The sequence below is a fragment of the Platalea leucorodia genome (assembly GCF_965183815.1).
Source record: "Platalea leucorodia genome assembly, chromosome: 7".
NCBI classification, from domain to species: domain Eukaryota; kingdom Metazoa; phylum Chordata; class Aves; order Pelecaniformes; family Threskiornithidae; genus Platalea; species Platalea leucorodia.
Genome location: NC_138829.1, coordinates 3814907 through 3833279, shown reverse-complemented (window position 1 = coordinate 3833279; position 18373 = coordinate 3814907). Strand labels below are relative to the sequence as shown.

The following is an 18373-nucleotide window of genomic DNA, read 5'->3' as shown; positions in this document are numbered from 1 at the left end:
GGAGAAGCAGCAAGCCAGGCAGGAGCGAGCTGCTCACATGGCAGGACCTCGGCAAAATAGGATAATAGCAAAATAGCCTTTATGTAACACTCCCTCCTCAACACAAAGCCAAACACAATGAAAAAGTCGTATTTGCCAACTCAGAGCTAATCAGAACAATTTGTCCATTTTCCCCAGCTTCATTTATTTAAAGAAAAACGATAATTCATTAGAAGTCAGAATTCAATTTCCTGTTTTCTTCCAAAACAGTAAAATAATATGATTTCAAACTGCATGCCAGAGTCGTACAGCCTTGTGCATAGTTCCTAATTGTACTAAGTACACAAGAGCCTAAAAGCTTTTATCTGTTCATCTCCCGACTTTCCCCAGTCTGTGGTCCGTCTTGGGATCAGCAATAATCGCCTGAACCGCTACGATCGCTTCATTAATTTTTGTCTGCAGCTCTCGGAGCTCCTCTATATGCAGCAGTCGAAGAATTTGGGCAGCTTCATTGAGAACAGCATCTGGGCGAGATGCAGAAAGAGAAATCGTATCAGGCATTTTCATCTGACAGGAAGGTCTTAAGCAAAGCTTAATCTAAGGCAACGTTCCGCAGTTCATTCATGCTTGTGGTTTTTGTACTTGAAATAGGGAACAAGATTCCCCTGCTGCTAGAGAGGGACAGGGGGCTCTGCAAAACCTCGCGCAGCTCCCCGCAGCCCTCGCGGTAATCCACAGCCACGTCGGGTCGGTACGAAGCATTCCGAGTCGTAATTTAGGTGTACGTGGGGCAAAAGCCAAGCCAGACTAATGGAGTCCCAGGTCATCTGGCTGTTGTTTACAAAATAATCTATCAGGTCATGCCAACTCGCACTGCCTCTGATTAGATTTTAGGTAAATTATGCAGCTAAAAGACAGGGAAGAAGCAGAGAGGTCCTCTGCTGGTAGGAGCAAGATTTACAACAGGACGGAGATTCATTCCTTCCACTTGCAAACGTGGCTGCCGTTAAAAGCTGTTATTTAAACGTTACTCTGCAACAACATATTCCACAGCTAAGATTTATGCTTTTCTGTTCCAAAACAAAATGCTCAGGAGTGCTCGTAAATAACGAGCTGGGAGGGAGCAATTTTTTCCACTACAGGCTTTTTTACTGTACGTATTATCTACATATTTGACAGTAATATACTTTGTCAAAGGCAAACATCACTATTTAAAAGTAACATTAAGAGAACTGCTTACCTCCTGTGTCAAAACCAAGAATGTGCTTTTCTAAAGCAACAGGCAAACCCTTTAAAAAGAAAAAGCATGTTCAAATATAATTAGAAATGTCATTTTGCATGTTTGGAAGATAAAATCAAGTACTACAGCAGGTAACTCTGGAGGAGACACTTGAGTTTTGCTTAGACAGACACGTGTGACAACTGCGAAAAGTCATCATGCTCGATTACACACGAGCGCCTTTGTGTCCTGAAACGTCAACCCCAGAGCGTTAATAAAGGAAAAATCTTCATGCTTAATAATCCCCCTACTTGTGAAGCGAACCCCATTGGATACACGCTGCCCACATTCAATCCTTAAAAGGCTAACAACAGCACCGCGAGAGAACGCCCAACCCAGCAACATCGCCACCCGAACAAGCAAAAAGCACGCATAAACTAGGCTTTCTTAGAAACTATTGCCCTCAAACAGCTGCCGGTTTTCAAAGCACTGGCTCGTTGGAAAGAGTTGTAAAAATCCTCTGTAATCAAATGAGTTTCTCAAGCACTGAACTTGTGTTAAGCTTTGGAATAAAGCTAGATGTTCAGTTTTCTAAACACTTGCTCTATTAAGACAGTACAAGGAAAAATTTTATTAGCGGTCATTTATAAGCATTGCTCTCTTTCCTTTCCCCTCTCCAGTTGCGGAGAAGCGGTCCTGCTAAACAATCACCATGTTTCAACATGCACAGAAAATTAGATTTAAACAATGCAAATCTTGGAATTTGCTTTTATTACCTCCTTTCAACTAGCTTTTTTCAACATTTGCCTTGGCACGGTTGCCAAATGCCTTGCACTTGGCACGACAAAAACATTTGAGTTCGATACCATTAGTTTCTACAACGATGGGGTTGTAAACCTTCTCAACAGTGAGGATTTCTTTTAAAGGCTTTTATATACGTGTAAAAAAAATTCTGTGTTGATCAAAACACGCACTAAATACAAAATGGTGACTGTAACTCATTAGAGTTACCCCATTTTCAAAAAGTGGTTCTTTTCCACGGCCTTCACTATAAAATGGGCGTTCAACGGCAATCTTAAAAATACATCTCCGTTGTTAAAATCTAACCTGCTTGTCGGTAGGGATGCCACTAACGCCACTTCAGACAGATTCTCGCAACATCAGACCTCATCCCTTTAATTTTTAAGAAATCGGGTTTATACGTAAGGCTGCGAAGCCCGCATTGCCACTCCGGCACGTTTTCCGAGCCACGCGTGCAGTAAAACATTGATTCCGTCGGTTTTTTGCGGGTGAACTCCCCAGGGCCGTTCCAGGCTCCTCCGACGCCGAGTGACCGCAGGGGCACCTTCAGAAGTGGTCTTTGGAGACACCCCGGCAGCACGGCATTACTTACCCTGCCTTCCTCCCCCCACCCCGCACGTCAGCTCCTTTTTGGCTGCTGGAAGCTGTCTTTGGCCGAGCAGCAGACCGGCCTTTCCCCAGCCCCGCGGCAGTGGTCTCGTGGCAGGCGCTGGGCTGTACAGGCACCCGCTGCTGCTACGACTACAACGAGCGCACGCTCATTTGCGCAGCAGCTTCAAACAGGGAGAGAAATAAAGAGCACCTTTAAATCGGTAACTACACAGACTGCTCAAGCCTCACTCCCCAAAAATTTAATTAAAAAACGCTGCACAAATCACTGGCGATGGGCCTGACCGCTGCAGCCGTCTCCCCTGTAACTGGAAGTGTCAACAGTAAAACTACATTTCCTGGGAGCAGGAGGAAAAAGAAGTTTCCAGATTTCAGTGTAGGGGGAAAAATGTACCCGCTTTGTTGTGCTTTTAAACATGCCCCAGCTATAGCTTTTGGGAGCATCCTTAAAGTGATCCCGAAGGGCACTTGTTGTACTTGATCCTACCTAGGATACACTCATCAGGCAAGGAAAGCCCGGGACAGCCTGTGAGTCTGCCAGTATAAATCTGAATCCTGTCTAGACATCGAGTACATTGAATTACCAGCCATTCAAAATATAATCAAAAAAAAAAAAGTCATTTCTTATCTTGAAAACTGTACCTTGACAACCCAACAAGCTAAATCTCATTTTATTTGGTACACTGAAACCGCAAGTGCGGCAGTGTAAGCGTCCTCGGCACAGTCCTCAGACATAGCCTTCAGTCAGAGGACATTTCTGTATCTGTTTTATCTTCTCCCCACTCTATCTTGATATTGCCAAGAATGCAACTCCTGACATTTTGTCTATTAAGACGTCTGCCATGCAGCAGTCAGACATTTATAAGCTGTTTCTAGGGACAAGGGTTAATACACAAAGTGTCACTGGCTAGTATTTTGGCCATTAACAAGCCAGCCAAAATCACAAGTTTATTTTTCCTCTCCTACCCTGCAACCCAGCTACCCCCTCTGCTTTAAAGATATTTTCTTCATTCATCTGGTACATCACGATGTTGGCGATCACTGCTGGCACAGATAAAGCTGTTTTCCTGCCTCCAGCCCCCTGCCTCTTCTCCGTCCCGCTTGAAATTTAGCGTTCCTAATGAGAATACGCTCCCAGTGACATACATCACACTCAGTGACACAGTGACATTTCAACCTCAGACCTGACGACGCTCTGAAGAGCTGTCGAATGTGAACAATTCTTTGTCATGAAAAAAATTCACTGTTCCTCAAAGAAGCTAGTTCTGCCAAACACACAGAAAATCCCATCTTGATCCCTGCGTGTCAGCTGTGCAGCTATGTAAACAACAACTAAAAGCAGCTTTTTATTAACATTATAGAACCTAAAATGACTACAGCAGTCTCGGCTGCTTTCATATTTTCCTCCTCTTTTAACGGTTTTATGGATATACAAGACCAAAGCTTTGATTTACTGTTCCATCACTTCTGGCACTTACTGCACTGCAACTCAGAGCACCTGCAATTGCCTCTTTGCAAACACCGTAAGCGGTGTTATGATAATAACTAAAGCATGGCCTGTTCTGAGCAGCTGCCAGAAAAGACGAAGGGACCTGCGCTCTTTGACCAGATCCAGTCGCTTTAGCAGGGACGTTTCTAACCGTACACCTGCAGGGCAGGAGAGGCTGCCTTCCCCGGCTGCGCCCGTGAGCCAGCGCCAGCAGCTGCTGCGCCAAATGCCGCAGAGAAGAGCTGGAGAACTGGGATGTTTAAGAAATGCCAATCTGAAAAACCACAGTCATCCCCTGGAACATCTTACAAACAGACAGCTTGCGGGTAGAAAAGAATTCTGCAAAATCTGAGGTTTAAGTGCAAAAGTTTCCTTCACCATTTCCCTTTTTGGGGAAGAGGGGGAGGGAGGAGTTGGATGTCCAACATCCCATTCCTTAAACACAGACGAGGTGTACATACGAAGCAAAGCGCTCCATACAAGGAATGTTTCAACCTGTTTATGCAGCCAACGCTGCCGATTCCAAGGAAAAGCCAGGTCATACATTTCTTCGCATACTGTAGGCCCGCTGCACTGAACAGGAAGGGTAATCCTCTGGCAAATACGCAGACAGAACAGCTATTTACACGATATGTCACGCAGGTACATAGATTTGTATTCAACCGAAACAAAAAGAGCTCTGTATATTCTCCATAATCCTCTGGGTCTTTTCGAATCGGGATGGCGAAGATAAAGCAAGTTTCCACCCCCCCTCCTAAGTGAAGTATTTAAATAGAACCGGGTTTGACTGAGATGGCAAACATTTACACCTGCACTTATAATAACAATTAACACTAGCCTCATGCAGCGTATATACAAACCTCCTTGGACTGACTGGCCTTCGCTATGGCGTCCTGTGTCAAGCGCTCTTGAACCAAAATGCGAATTGCCTAGGAAAAACATTTAAAGGCGAGAGTAATTAATTTATGTCTTGATGCATTTCTTGGCAATTCCAAGGGGAAAGGAGCCAACATTAGCCTAGCATAACCTCAAACGCACAGTTTTGTGAAAGATGGTTTGGAAAACTCTTTTGGATCTTAAACCTCTTCAAATAGCACTATTCCTTGCAAGTAGCATCTTACACAGGTGTAGTCTCTTCGGCTGTGGGAAGGCAGCTTAACCAGAAGAGACAAGGACATTACACTATTAATTTCAGCCACTCCCGGGCCAGAAACTGCAAAGGACTAGGAACAGTCAAGAAAGCTTGTGATTTTCAGGACGAGCTGATCGCGATCCCAAAGCGGCAGCACCATTTTTATTTTTCTGGGATCGCACACCTTTAACACCGCAGCAATACAGCTTCTTCAGGAAGGAAATCCTGCTATCGGCACCTTTTAGTAGGTGCTGAACCATCTTCCGCGTGCAGAGAAGCCTGGAGCAAGGCTACCCACCCAGGTTTTAAAAAGACTGAGAGCAGAAAGGAATTATTTTTAGACACAGGAACAAGAACAGCCTCGATTTTAACAATCCTGCTGCTCATCTGTTTTTACTGGCTCCAGTACATAGCACGAAATCGTATCGGAGCTATCAGTTACTGATACCTACAGCTGTAAAGGCCTCTAAAAATAACTGAAGGAATACCATGCAGGCAGACTTCCACCAGAAAGAACTGGGTCTGTCAGACACATTCCTCAGACTTGCCCTAACGAGCAGCCAAATGTGACAGAAGCAGTCTTACCGCTGCGCGTTTCTCCCCCAAGATTCCTTCCAGTTTTGGTCCTGATTAAAGCTGAGATCATACTAGAAAGTTGCCACTGAATACTTCTAGAAATCTTTCTAACTGAAGGGAATAGCCTGGATGAGAGTGTGATTTGATGAGGAGTTTAACTTTAGATTCCAGCAGTGAAACCTGACCTCATGTACGAGCATCTTGAGTGCCTTTTGCATTAGAAAACGGATATCCAACTGTGTTACAGCTTTCTGATCAACCTGCCAGATTTAAATTAATAAAATGGGACTCCAAATATCAAGGTCTGGCCAGACGTCTGTGGCATGCTCGCACCCTTTGGCCTTCCCTAAGCACCCATTCCGGAGCGTTCAAGCCTGAATAGGGATCGTAACTTCTCTGCATGCACACTGCAAACCTGCTTACTGTGGCACAGAATTAAGAGTTTCACTGATGCCTTATAATACCATGAACCCCTGAAAACTAGCATCGCTGTTGTTCGTGTGACACAAATTGCCATTGCAGGAATCTGTTCTCACTGTAATTAAAAGCAAGAAAATTCAGGCTGGTGGTTTTGTCCAGCTACCTTTGTCTGAAAAAAAGCGAGGCTAGAAGTGTGGAAATAGTGACAGAAATGTAAACACATTTACGCAGAAAACACATTCTGCTTTGAGTTGTTAGTACCAAATTAGGTGAACCCACATAAAGTTTGCCAGCCTCGAGACAACCCTCTAAGACAACTGGAAGGAACTCTGTCTATAAGGGCTGAGCTCAGGCTGCAGATCCTCAACATCACCATTCACAGGTCTCTCCTCTCTCTACCCAATATCCTTTTTCACCGTTTTTTGTAGGGTTTGGTGTGGGTTTTTTTGGTAGGGGTTTGATATACAAGATCTCCACCGCTCTTTAAAGATTGGTGACGGGTTCAAAGGCTATTTTGGAGAGGCAAAGGAGGATACCATACTGGAGAGAATGAGAAAATGGTTGATGGGATAACTGCAAGCCGTTAATTCCTTAGGAAACCAGGCTAACAGGATAGTACTGTTCAAATATACCTGTTATAGACTGACACACACGATAGAAACTTAAATACCCACAGCACTTAGTTTCTCCCAAATGAGTTTAGCAAATATCATAGCTACTGCAATGAATGGATCTTATTGGTTTTTCAGTGAAATGAGTTTATTTTGGTGCCAAACAAAACTGAGCTTATTTCCATAATACAACATGACCAAGTAGCAACTCAGGATTGCTACAGTCTCAGTAAATACAGTACCTAAAGAATACAGTACAGGTTCAACCCAAAACTTACAGGTAACTACAGAGTTCCACCATTAAGTCACAAATGTTCTCAAAGTCATAAAAAAAAGATGCTTTAGAAAATTCATTAGCCTATTTACTGCACTTAGAAGGCAGGATTAGTTGTCAAGACTAAATTAAACTGACTTCAGTAATGACAAGGAGTAAACAGTTCATAGGACCACAAGTCAGGAGGAGGTAGCTTTTAACTGTCATTCCTACCTAGGCTGTTTTAAAACATCCTTTGCATCACTTAGCCTCTACGTTTTGCAAGTTTCTCTTGATTTCTAGCACTAGAATACAATCTTCTCCTTTGAGTGTGTTCCTCAATATTTCTGACATTCATTAAAAACACGTAAAGCAGTACGTCAGCTAACTTAGAGCACGTCAAACTCTGAACAACAGCTCCCAGTGTTGGAATTCCAGGAACTCAGCTACCATTGAACTGTTTACCAAGATAATTATCCTTGCATTAATTTCCATGATTTGTATTCTGTGTTCTTATCTGCTTTAAAAGGCACATAGAGGATGAGGTTTACTTTCTATTTGTGCCTAAAAAGTCATAGTTATCAGTAACTGTGCACCACAAGCTGTTATACACCTGCCAGCCACTGGGGAAAAGAAGGAAGAAAGGAGGTCTGAAAACTGTGAAACTCACCTTAAGCATTACCAAGTAATCATCATGTCGCTGAATCTGAAGCAGATTAGCTAAAGCCATCACTCCAGCCTTGAAATCAGGATTATTCACTGTAAAAATAATCATCATCGTTAAAAATATACGCTAGTTTAACTAGCTCCAAAAGACAGAATTTGCTTCCTGACTCCCCGGTATAGGATTGCCCTCAAGGATGGGCAAGGCCATGGGTACACAGCTGTGAGCAACCACTTAGGCTGGCTACAAAGCAATCAAAGGGTGCACTAGGCTTCGTAGCCAGGTTCAGAACATCATCCAAGCACAAAGAGCTTTGTTTTCAATGCCAAACGCATTGCCTATGTCCTCCCGCACAGGAAACCAGTGTTAAGCCTTTGAAAATAAAGCCAATTCCATGAAGGTCTTCTCTTTCATAAATCTTTCTATCACTGCAGAGCAGAACTGTGCCTGCTGGGTGAGGGCAGGACCAATTCCTAGCTGTCTTTTTGGAGAAGGAGGAATGGGAGAAGACTTGGGGGATTTAGGGCTAATTTTAGTAGCTATTTTCCACCACTTCCATTTATTGTGAATGTGCCTAGCAGTCAAAAAAATTACAATGATTACAAGAGAGGTACAGCTGGGGAAGTCTGAGCCAGCATGTAATACGTGACAGTACTGAAGTAAACAGTCCGCCATCACGTTTCCTTAGCTTTTATTTCTTTTTTTAAGATATGTTAGAGTCTGTAGTCAAAAGGTATCTTGCTATTTCACCCTAACCTACAGTACATACTCATGTCTTCTAGAGTTCTCTGCAAAGCTGTTAAGGTAAATACCCTTCAGCTGCTTCCTCATCGCCCTCCCAGCTTACTCCTGTCTGATCCAGTCTCTGGGCTCCTCATTCTGCTGGGAAAGAGTCCCCCCTCTGCCCTTCCCCTTTTTCCCCAACAGGAAAAGCTCTGCATCAGCGCACATCCAGACACCTGGAGCAGTTCCTCTTTCCTTTAGTAGGAACACAAATGCAAATAACTCACAGTCACTCTCAAAACACTGTTCACAGAGAGGCAGTTTGAGCCAGCAGTGTAAGAATATACAAACCCTGCATTTCTAAAGCTTTAAATGGGGCTTTAAAAAGCGATACCTATCACGGTACTGCAACAACTTAAAATCCAAAGAACATCACGCAGGCCACGGAACATATTCACGCATGATGCGTCCGTACCGTAGGCTGCTGCACACTTACCATCCAAGTTAATCAGCGGCTCTGCATTTTTTGCTGTGTTGTCAGTATTTTTAGCACCATCAGGGGTAGAATCCTTATACTTGTCAGCTGTTAAATTAAGAAGCAAATAGGAACAACATTAGAGCCAACGACAAAAATAACTAGTTAAAAGTTTAGTGCCAAGCTGTAGCTTGTGATAGCTGTACTTTTGGGGTGTGGTAATTGCCAAGAGCCTTCTGGGCTTACACGCTGATGTTTGAGCTCCCTGCTAAGGTCCCCAAAGGCTGCCGTTCTAGTGAGCGACCCTAACAGCTCCCATCTGCAGAGAGCGTCTGTGCTACCCATGAGCAGCATCAGAGCATGCTCCACACTTATGTAGGGCATTATGCTCTTGATTAAAGCTCTTCCTACAGTCTTCATCCCAGAAGGCTGAACAAGCTGCACCTTACAGTTCCACTACTTTTAAAATCCATCAACCCAACTAGCATTGGCCCTTTGCCTCAATCAGCAGCATAGGTAGGGCTCAAGAACGACAGATTGAAGTTGGTTCTGATCAGCAAGTAAAACATTTCCAGTGAAGGCTTTGCTGCAGCGTTCATCTGCAATGCACACAGGGGTTTTTCAAGCCTTTAGAGGAGGGAACCTCCTGGCTCCTCCATCTTCATGTACCCTTGAGTCACAGGCAGCTCACTTTTTCCAGCACGAGGGACTGAGAATCAGCTCTACAGATTACAGGCATTTATATCCCATCCTTGTCTTGGGCAGAGCTCAGCCCTGCAGGAATTAAAGGTAACGGAAAACAGTACTTTGGCTATTATTACATTTGCTACCAGTAATTACATTTGTATCCGCACTCTCACTATAAGGAAATGAAACTGCTGCTGACTGTTGAGATTTAACTTAACTTTTTCATAACCTTGCCCTAGTTCCCAAGGGTTCAGGATCTACTCCCTGTGAAAAAGGGTCTAAGAATAACTTATTTGAATAAATGTAGTACTAAAGAAGATGCATTTAATACACTTTAGAGTAAGTTCTCATAAAGGCAATCCCACAGAGAGGAGGGTAAAAATATATACAACGGGATTTGCTATATCCAGAAATAAAGTAATAAATGCAAGCACGCTACTGCACTGTCCCACGGGAGCTGAAGAGACACAGTTCACATCTGAATACGGTGCAAAACCAAGCAGATGAAATTACATTTTTATTTTTAAGAAAACAATATATACTTTTGACGTCTTAATTTGATGAATACTTCATAAAATTAAATAGAAAAAACACATTTCCCTACCATTTTGAAATATTAAATATATTCACCCATACCATTATCTCCATACTCGAGCCTAACCGCTAAGCCGAGAAGCCAGTCCACTGTTTCTTGTCGTTCTTGCATTTTGAAAGGACAGTTTACATCCTTCATATACTGCGGAGCGGAAAGAGGAGAAAACAAATAGATGCGATTGACCTGTACGAATTAGCGAGGAGCACAGAACTGTTTTGTAAAGTCACTTTCCCATAGACCTTACAGCTGTTAGAAGATAATTATTAACAAGAAGCATCATTGTGAAATGTCCTGCTGTGGCATCTGATCCACCAGAGATGTTTTAGAGCGTTCCAATCCACTGCTAACTTGAGTCTGCCATTTAGTTCTGGCACCTGCTTTTTAACGAATGTTAGTCTTTGTCAGACTGCAACCAGAGAAACCAACATACCCCTTTCGCTGCTCTCTGCTCATTTTACACAGTAAGTGGAGGCAAGGCAAAGGGGAAGGACGGAGAACAAATTACAGCAAAAACTTCCCATCAAAAGCAGGAATAATGCTATCTAAGGCTTTCCCAATACCAGTATCAGAGGATTCTGAGGGGCAGGAGGAGTAATTTTCCCCTTCTTAAGGGCTGTGTACAGGAGAGGGCAAAATGTTGCTGGGACACTGTTTCTGCAATTCTGAAGCCAGAAGACAGGACCCAGCCCGACCTGCTGCCAAGACTCCCAAAGCCCAGGCCACAGTGACATTCTGCTGTGCCCCTTTGCTGGAGGGAGAGAAGTGCCACACAGCCTCTTCTCCGGCAGCAGCAGCATGGAGGGAAAGGGCACCAGGGGCTGGAGAGCACTAGCAGGCAGGGCTCCCCTGGCAGGCATGCAGAAACGGACAGTCTGGCCAAGCTAAGAAAGATACCACCGATACCACAACAGCACCAGCTGCCAGTAATTCTAATATTACATACATTTATGTACATGATATTAGAATGCTTTAGGCCCCCCCCTGCAAAGCATGAGCGCTGCAACTCCAATCCTCCTGGGTAGCGAGCAAGGCAAGCGGTTCCAGGGTGGGGGGAAAGCGAGATGAATGGGCACTGAGCATTACAGAGAGGCATTTTCAGCTCCTCGCAGGGCTGTTTTGAGAGAAAGGAAACGGGAACCAAGAGGGAAAGCTCAACAGCCCTGTGGTGACTCAAAACGCTCACGAGCGCACAGGAGATCACTCACAAAACGATGGCTGCTTGCCATGCTTTGCGCTAGCAGTGGAAAACCATCTATCCGAAATCACAAGAGCTGCAGTAGCTTTCTTCCACACACAAAGCCTATGAGTGCGTTAGCCTAATCCATTTTCCTTTCGGTACATAAGAATCATTAATGCAGAAAAAGCTGTTTATTTGTAGTCAGTTTTCTTTCTACTTCAAGAGCTGAATCAAATCAGGCAAGAAACCTGGATGGATAACACCTATTGCAAAAACACAGCCGAGTGAAAACTGTGTACAAAAAGTTCTGCCATCTTAGTAACTCCTACAGTTTGGCTTCAACACCACACTTAAATTCCTAGAAATGTAGAAGTTCAGAGACAGGACAAATATTCAGAGTAATTTAGATTCAACAACTACAGCAGCTATTAATCGTCATTTATATAAGACATCTTTATCATTTAAAATTGTGTTTGAAACAACAAAATACCTTTTCAAATGATTTGGGCCAGTCATCACTGTGTATGTTTCTTAAATTCCCTCGGTCTTCAATCTTGTAATGTCTGATTTTCTGGTCTTCGAGCCAGACAATAAAATTTCTGAATTCTGTTTCATCTGTCGGGAGAAATAAACAAAGCAAGAATTAACCAATATCTTAAGGGCAAAAACAAGCCCCTCAGTTTTAACCCAATTCATACAAATACTGGTGCCCCTGAGCACTTTCATATTTTACCATGAAGATACTTCTACCACTAAACCCAGGTATTCCAGGATAAGCTCTGACCAAAACTCAACACGGAGTGTTTTTCATTTTTCAAGTCACTTCCAATTGCCTATGGTTGACTGCCTACACTAAAAGGCACCACCCAACAGGTTGTTTTTATTTGGAATATAGTTATAACTTATTAAGCGAAGAAGAAAAGGGGAAACAATGACAGAGAAATTCAGTTCCTAACCCTGTTATCTGGATAAATATATTACATGTAGCAGTAACCCCCCCATCTCTTCCCAAGAGCAACACACACAACTCGTGACTGTGCAAAGACATTTTCTTCCTTCGCTGTTGACTCAACTCTTCTGGGTTGTTGACCCAACATCTCATTATTTGGGAGCTGGAATTCCACAATAAAAGACTGTGGTCCAAACAAAGATATTTGTACCAGACAAAGCAATTAGGCTGCAGCTGCGCTTCAGTGACAGAATTCACTTCTGGACACAGCAGATCACAGCTCTGGGGTATCACCGGCCCCTCAAAAACCAACTGTGATGTTGTAGCGTTGGATGAGCTTTAATATCCCTCGTTAATGAATTTAATATCCTCCTGCATCTTAGAGCGTGGTAAGCACACCGCTTTCTCTGTCAGGAACACAAATGATAGTTCTGCTTCTCAAAAGTGTCTTCTAAGCGATGTTAGTGCCCTACTTCTATCCAATGTGTTGGAAGAAACAGAGACACGGTCACAACACACACGAAGGAAAGCTTTCAGTAAGCCCTTTTAAAACTTCGACGCTGACAAAATCAACCTTAAAGGAGGGGGAAAAAAGGAATGTTAACCATAAGGAACTTAAGACCCACAACACAAGAAGATGCCAGTAGACAACGTCTCTTGAAAGAGAAGCGAGTCTTCCAGAAGCAGTGAAGGAAAGACAACCTATTAAGCAGGTGACCTGAAGCTTCTCATTAGTCACACTGGATATATACATTTGTTACAGGGCCCTTTCAAGGAAGAAAAAGGTTAAGTGTTGCAAAAATCAAGCATAGAAGCGTTGATATGTATTGGTGCGTTACAAAATAGATCTAGTTATGTCACTAGACTCCTCTTATTCACCGCACTGTCTCCGCCTCACTTCGTGTCCAGGACACCCCAGGCTCAAGGCAGGTTAGCACGGCAGCTGAGGGTGTTTCTGCGGCAGGCGTGACTCCTGTCCCTCAGCCAAGGCTCTTCGCGGGAGGGGGCCCAGAACAGCAGCGACACTGTCCAGCCCCGGAGAGCATCTCCGCTCTCGCTCTGCTCCTAAACAACACTCAAAGAGCCAACGAAACCAAACCAACCGCGCATGATCACTGCAATGCCTGCGGGGCCCGGTTTTCCTAGTGGAAACTCGGCATTTTCCCTAAACAGAATCATTTAGGTTAGAAAACACCTTTAAGATCGTCAAGCCCAACCGTTACCCCAGCACTGCCAAGCCCAAATACCGTGCTGCAGCTAAAACTTCGAGCCCAGAGAGCTGCACCAAGGCTCAGTGCCCAGCAGACCCTTCTGGCCTCAACCTCCCCTCCTCGCCCGGCAGACACGGGGACACCGCGGGGGTGAGGGCGGGGGTTTTCCGAAGCGCTGAGGCGAGGGGAAGGGGAGAAGGGCCGGGGGGGGGGGGGAGGTAAGGCCTCCGGTGCGTGAGGAGAGCGGCGGGAAGGCGGGGATGGGGGTGGGGAAGCCGCCGCGCAGCGGCCCCGCGGAGCCCCCCCGCAGCCCCTCACCCCTGCAGTTGAAGCCGGCGGGGTTGTGGTAGTCGAGCGCCGAGAGCTTGCGGCGGAACATGGCGCCGGTGCCGGCGGCGGCGCCTCCGCTGACGGGCGGGCCCAGCCGCTCGCCCCGCTCAGGCCGAGCCGACGGGAAGGAACACCCCCTGCCCCGCTCTCTGCCCGCCCATTGGCCGGCGCACGCCGAGCGGCAGCCTCCGCTACCAATCAGAGGGCGGAAGGGACTGCCGGGAAGGGAAGAGGCCCTTCGTCCAGCTTTATTGACACGGCGGCGGGCGGACAGCGACAGGGGCGGGGCTTGCGGCGGGGGCGGGGCCTCGGGCGGGCTGGGGTCGGTGGGCAGGCCCCAGGCTGTACTGGGCGGCACTGGGCTGTGCTGGGGAGCGTTGGGCTGTACTGGGGAGCACTGGGGAGCACTGAGCTGTACTGGGGAGCACTGGGTTGTACTGGGGAGCACTGGGAAGCATTGAGCTGTACTGGGAAGCGCTGGGCTTTACTGGGGAGCAGTGGGGATAACTGGCCTGTACTGGGAAGGCCTGGGCAGCACTGGGCTGTACTGCAGATAACTGGGCTGTACTGGGGAGGACTGGGCAGCACTGAGGAACACTGAGCTGGACTGGCAGCACTGGGCTGTACTGGAGAGCACTGGGAAGCATTGAGCTGTACTGGGGAGCAGTGGGCTGTACTGGGGAGCACTGGGGATAACTGGCCTGTACTGGGAAGGCCTGGGTAGCGCTGGGGAGCAGTGGGCTGTACTGGGGAGGACTGGGCAGCACTGGGGAACACTGGGCTGTACTGGGGAGGACTGAGCTGTACTGGAGAGCACTGGGCTATACTGGGGAGGACTGGGCTGCACTGAGCAGCACTGGGGAACACTGAGCTGTACTGGGCTGTACTGGGGAGCACTGGGCAGCACTGAGCTGTGTGGGAGAGCATTGGGCTGAACTGGACAGCACTTTGTTGTACTGGGGAGCACTGAGCTGTGCTGGGGAACACTGGGCAGCACTGGGCTGTACTGGAGAGCGCTGTGGAGCACTGGGCTGGACTGGGGAGGACTGGGGAGCACTGAGCTGTACCAGGGAGCACTGGGCTGTACTGGAGAGCGCTGTGGAGCACTGAGCTGGACTGGGGAGGACTGGGGAGCACTGAGCTGTACTGAAGAGTGCTGTGGAGCACTGAGCTGTACTGGGGAGAACTGGGGAGCACTGAGCTGTACTGGGGAGCACTGCACTGTATTGGGGAGCACTGCACTGTACTAGGGAGCACTGGGAAGCAGTGAGCTGTACTGGGGAGCACTGAGCTGTACTGGGGAGCACTGGGGCAGCCCCACAGCACTGCCCAGAGCTGCGTGTGTGACCAGGGGGTGCGGGCCCCCCTGTGCCCCTCTGCCACCCCCCATCTGTCCCACATCCCCCCAGCACTGCCTGGGGGGGCGGAAGGGCCTTGGGGGGGCCAGCCCACTGCCCCAGACGCTGGGACGGGACGGGATGGGATGGGGTGGGATGGGATGGGGTGGGGTGGGCACCCCAGCCCCTGGGCACGCTCTGGTGGCCCCGGGGGCTGGCTCTGGGGCCCATTGTGCCCCCCACAAGCAGCGCCACAGGGCCTGGTGGCCCCGAGGACATTGCTCGGGGCGCTTGTCCCCAGCCGCCGCGCTGGGCCGTGCCCCGGGGCCGCAGCGAGGGCTGCGGGGAGCAAGGGGTCGCAGCCAGGCGAGCGAGCAGGGCTTTGCTCTTGGCTTCGGGGGCTTTGTGTTCCCACCCCGCTCTATTATTTAACTCTCTTTTTAACACCGCACTCACCACAGCGTGGCGGTGCAGATGCCCTCACGAAATTAGGCAAGAGCAGAGCTGACCTTTCTGGAGGGGAAAAAAAACAACCCACCGGAGAAGTGGCAGTTGTTTTCCCTTCTCGGTGCACGCGTGGCGTTTGCTCTCCAGAGTTTAGAGTTTTTATAGGCTTCAAACCATGCGTGAATCATCCCGGTTTCCCACAGATCCGCCCCAGCCCGGAGCAGGCTCGGCAGCGAAGGGAGTTTCTGGGCAGGGGAGCCCAGCCTGAGCCCCCTCTCCTTTCCGTGCCATGTGCAGCTTGCAATTAAACCATTTGCCATGCAAACGCTGCTGCTGCTGCCATTTGTCATCGGGTTCTTGCTGCCAGATACATTTCGGTCATCTCCAAGGGGTTTATGGGCAGGAAAAGTTTCTGCTCTGGTGGCATCTTGCACGGCGGCAGGTGATGGATGCCTGGTTAAGGGGGTTTTTTTGGGGTGGTTTTGCCTGGAGAAGGTGATGAGCCCGGGTTGGGAGCAAGACCACCCCCGTTCCCCTCATCCCTCCCCGGCTTGGGTGGCACTTTGCAGACGTGGTGCTGACAGCGCGACAGAGCCGATGCAATATTCATCCTGACATTTCTCTCCGCGCCAGCCCTTCCCAGCGCTCCAGCTGGCAGCCGGCGCTGCGATGGCAGGGTGGCATGGGGCTGAGCCAAACGCCCCCGCAGCCACCCCGAACCCCGGGGAGAACCGGGGGGGCTTCTGCCTCCCTCCTCCTTTGGGACCATTCCTCTCCCATTCACCGTATCTCCTCCGGCTCATTCCTGGAGCGGTTTAACCGAGGGCAGGGGCTCCTCACCCTGCCTGCAGCAGGCAGGGAGCCAGCTCTGCCTCCTTCACCGGTCAAAGCCGGAGCCCACGAGCACTTCAGCGTGTCGCCGAGACGTGTGCGAGCGGTGACATGCAAGCGAGCAGTAAAGACACCAAGGCTCTGGTGTGGTTAAAAGGAGCTTGGGACCATCCCCAAGGTGTGTGGCCATCTGAGGGTACGTGCCAGTGCCACACGTTGTCCACCCCAGCACCCTTCCTCCACCTCTCCTGCCTTCATCACCCTCAGGACAGCCCTTGCCCTTCCTAACCCATCCTGCTTCGCCCTGGGTTTGGGGATCTTCCCCTTCCCTGGTGGGTTCGCCCCCTCCTGCAGTGAGTCCCCCAGGGCAAAGGCATCCCCAGGAGCTGCAAAGACGGGTTGTGCTTCTCCTCTTCCCACTGTGTTCTGGAAATCTAATGGGCTTGCATCTAATGAACGCAATCAGAGCAAATGGGTTTATTCTCATTAGCGAGCCGTACAGGGCCGGTGTCAGGGTGTGCGGGACGGGCAGCAGCGTGGCGTGCAGGGAGCAACATCTCACCTACGCTTTTGCCGGGCGCTCCGCACCTCCTCCGGCTCGGCAGATGCTGCCGGCTCGGCGGTGCCGCCGCCGCTCGGGAGCTGAAGCCCGGGGAAGTGAGGATGGAACAGAGCAAGGCTTGGAAATGGAGGAGAGCCAGCGAGGTACGGCAACAGTTGAGCATTGCCTGGCTTGGCGTGCCGAGCAGGCGGGGCATCGCAGGAGCGACAATTGGCTCGCTCCGTCGCAGTGACACCAATGTTTTTTCCTTTAAGCTGGCCTGAGGGACACAGCAGGGGATGAGGAGCTGAGGGTTGAGCCCGCTGGTGCTGAAAAGTCTCCCCAGGGGTGGGTAAAATTTACCACTCGCTGAGATGCTCTTAATGTACAGAAGACTGAAATACCTACACGGCATCCGCGCCGGGCTCAGCGGCGATGGGTTTCATTGCAAAACCCATGCTGCCGCCTTGCTCCTGGCCCCAGAGATGACCTGAGGATAAGCAGCCTCAAACTGCAGCCAGCCGCTTAGCCGGGAAATCATTCATCTGCAAGGGCCCTACAAAACCAGAGAGAAAATTCAGGGCATGGTAAATTTGGTAGGAGCGGGGCATCTTTCTAAGCACCGGGGAAAGGAGATGGGTGGGAGGAGGGGATGCTTTTCTTTGCTCTGTCGTGGAGAGAGTCCTGCTGTCCTGCTCTCCATCACCCCTTCCCCAGCCTCCCACCGCAGCAAGGACAGGGCTCAGACCCTCAGAGTCTCCCCAAAACAGCCCCAAATGAGGCCATTCTGCTCTGGGCTACGGCCTGGACCACAGTGGGCCAGATCCTGTGCTGGAGATGGCACTGGGGAGAGCGTACCCGCTGCCAGGGATGGGAGAAGAAGGAAAGCGTGGGAGAAGGGATGGACATGAAAACTAGAGCTTTGAGGTGTGTCTCAGTTTCTGAGCGATGGTGATTTTGAGCAAGGAGCAATGTCCCACCCTGCACAAGCCTGATCCCCCCCAGCCTTGGCTCATCCTGCAGGAACAAAAAGCTGCAGCTCGGCGGGGGCTGAAGCCCTGAGAGGCTTCACTTTCCCTCACCTCCGGACATGAAAGCTCCTGCAAACCCCACGCCCCAGCGGGAAGACCCCCCTGATCCCACCGGGAATGGGACCCAGCCGCAACCAGGGTGGGAACCCACCTCCCCAGGAGCCACAAGCACAGAGCATCGTCTCCAAAGGCTTGAAACAAATCCAAAATTTTATTTCCAACAAGTACACAGACCACGTGGGATGGGGATGCGCTACATCACAATGCCGACCTCCCCGCGCTGGCT

At 48.7% G+C, this 18373-nt stretch overlaps 1 protein-coding gene across 2 annotated transcripts; it reads right to left on the bottom strand.

The window, feature by feature from the left end:
- Window positions 1–94: 94 nt before the first annotated feature.
- RTRAF (RNA transcription, translation and transport factor) lies at window positions 95–14044 on the bottom strand. Of its 2 annotated transcripts, XM_082317511.1 has the most exons (8): window positions 13889–14043; window positions 11901–12025; window positions 10275–10374; window positions 8973–9059; window positions 7760–7848; window positions 4958–5026; window positions 1220–1268; window positions 95–503 (listed from the first exon to the last, which is right to left on the bottom strand). In XM_082317511.1, the coding sequence occupies exons 1-8, from the start codon at window positions 13947–13949 to the stop codon at window positions 349–351; spliced, it is 735 nt and encodes a 244-aa protein (XP_082173637.1). In that variant the 5' UTR covers window positions 13950–14043; the 3' UTR covers window positions 95–348. The 2 variants fall into 2 exon arrangements, with proteins under 2 accessions (XP_082173637.1, XP_082173638.1); XM_082317512.1 differs by lacking the exon at window positions 4958–5026 and having other exon boundaries at window positions 13889–14044.
- Between the last annotated feature and the right edge of the window lie 4329 nt (window positions 14045–18373).

Coding starts and splice junctions, on each gene's coding strand:
- RTRAF (XM_082317511.1), bottom strand. CDS start 13,949: ATGTTCCGCCGCAAGCTCTCGGCGCTCGACTACCACAACCCCGCCGGC. Junction 9,060..10,274: donor GCTCGAGTATGGAGATAATG/GTATGGGTGAAT, acceptor TTAATTTAACAG/CTGACAAGTATAAGGATTCT. Junction 1,269..4,957: donor AGGCCAGTCAGTCCAAGGAG/GTTTGTATATAC, acceptor TTCTTTTTAAAG/GGTTTGCCTGTTGCTTTAGA.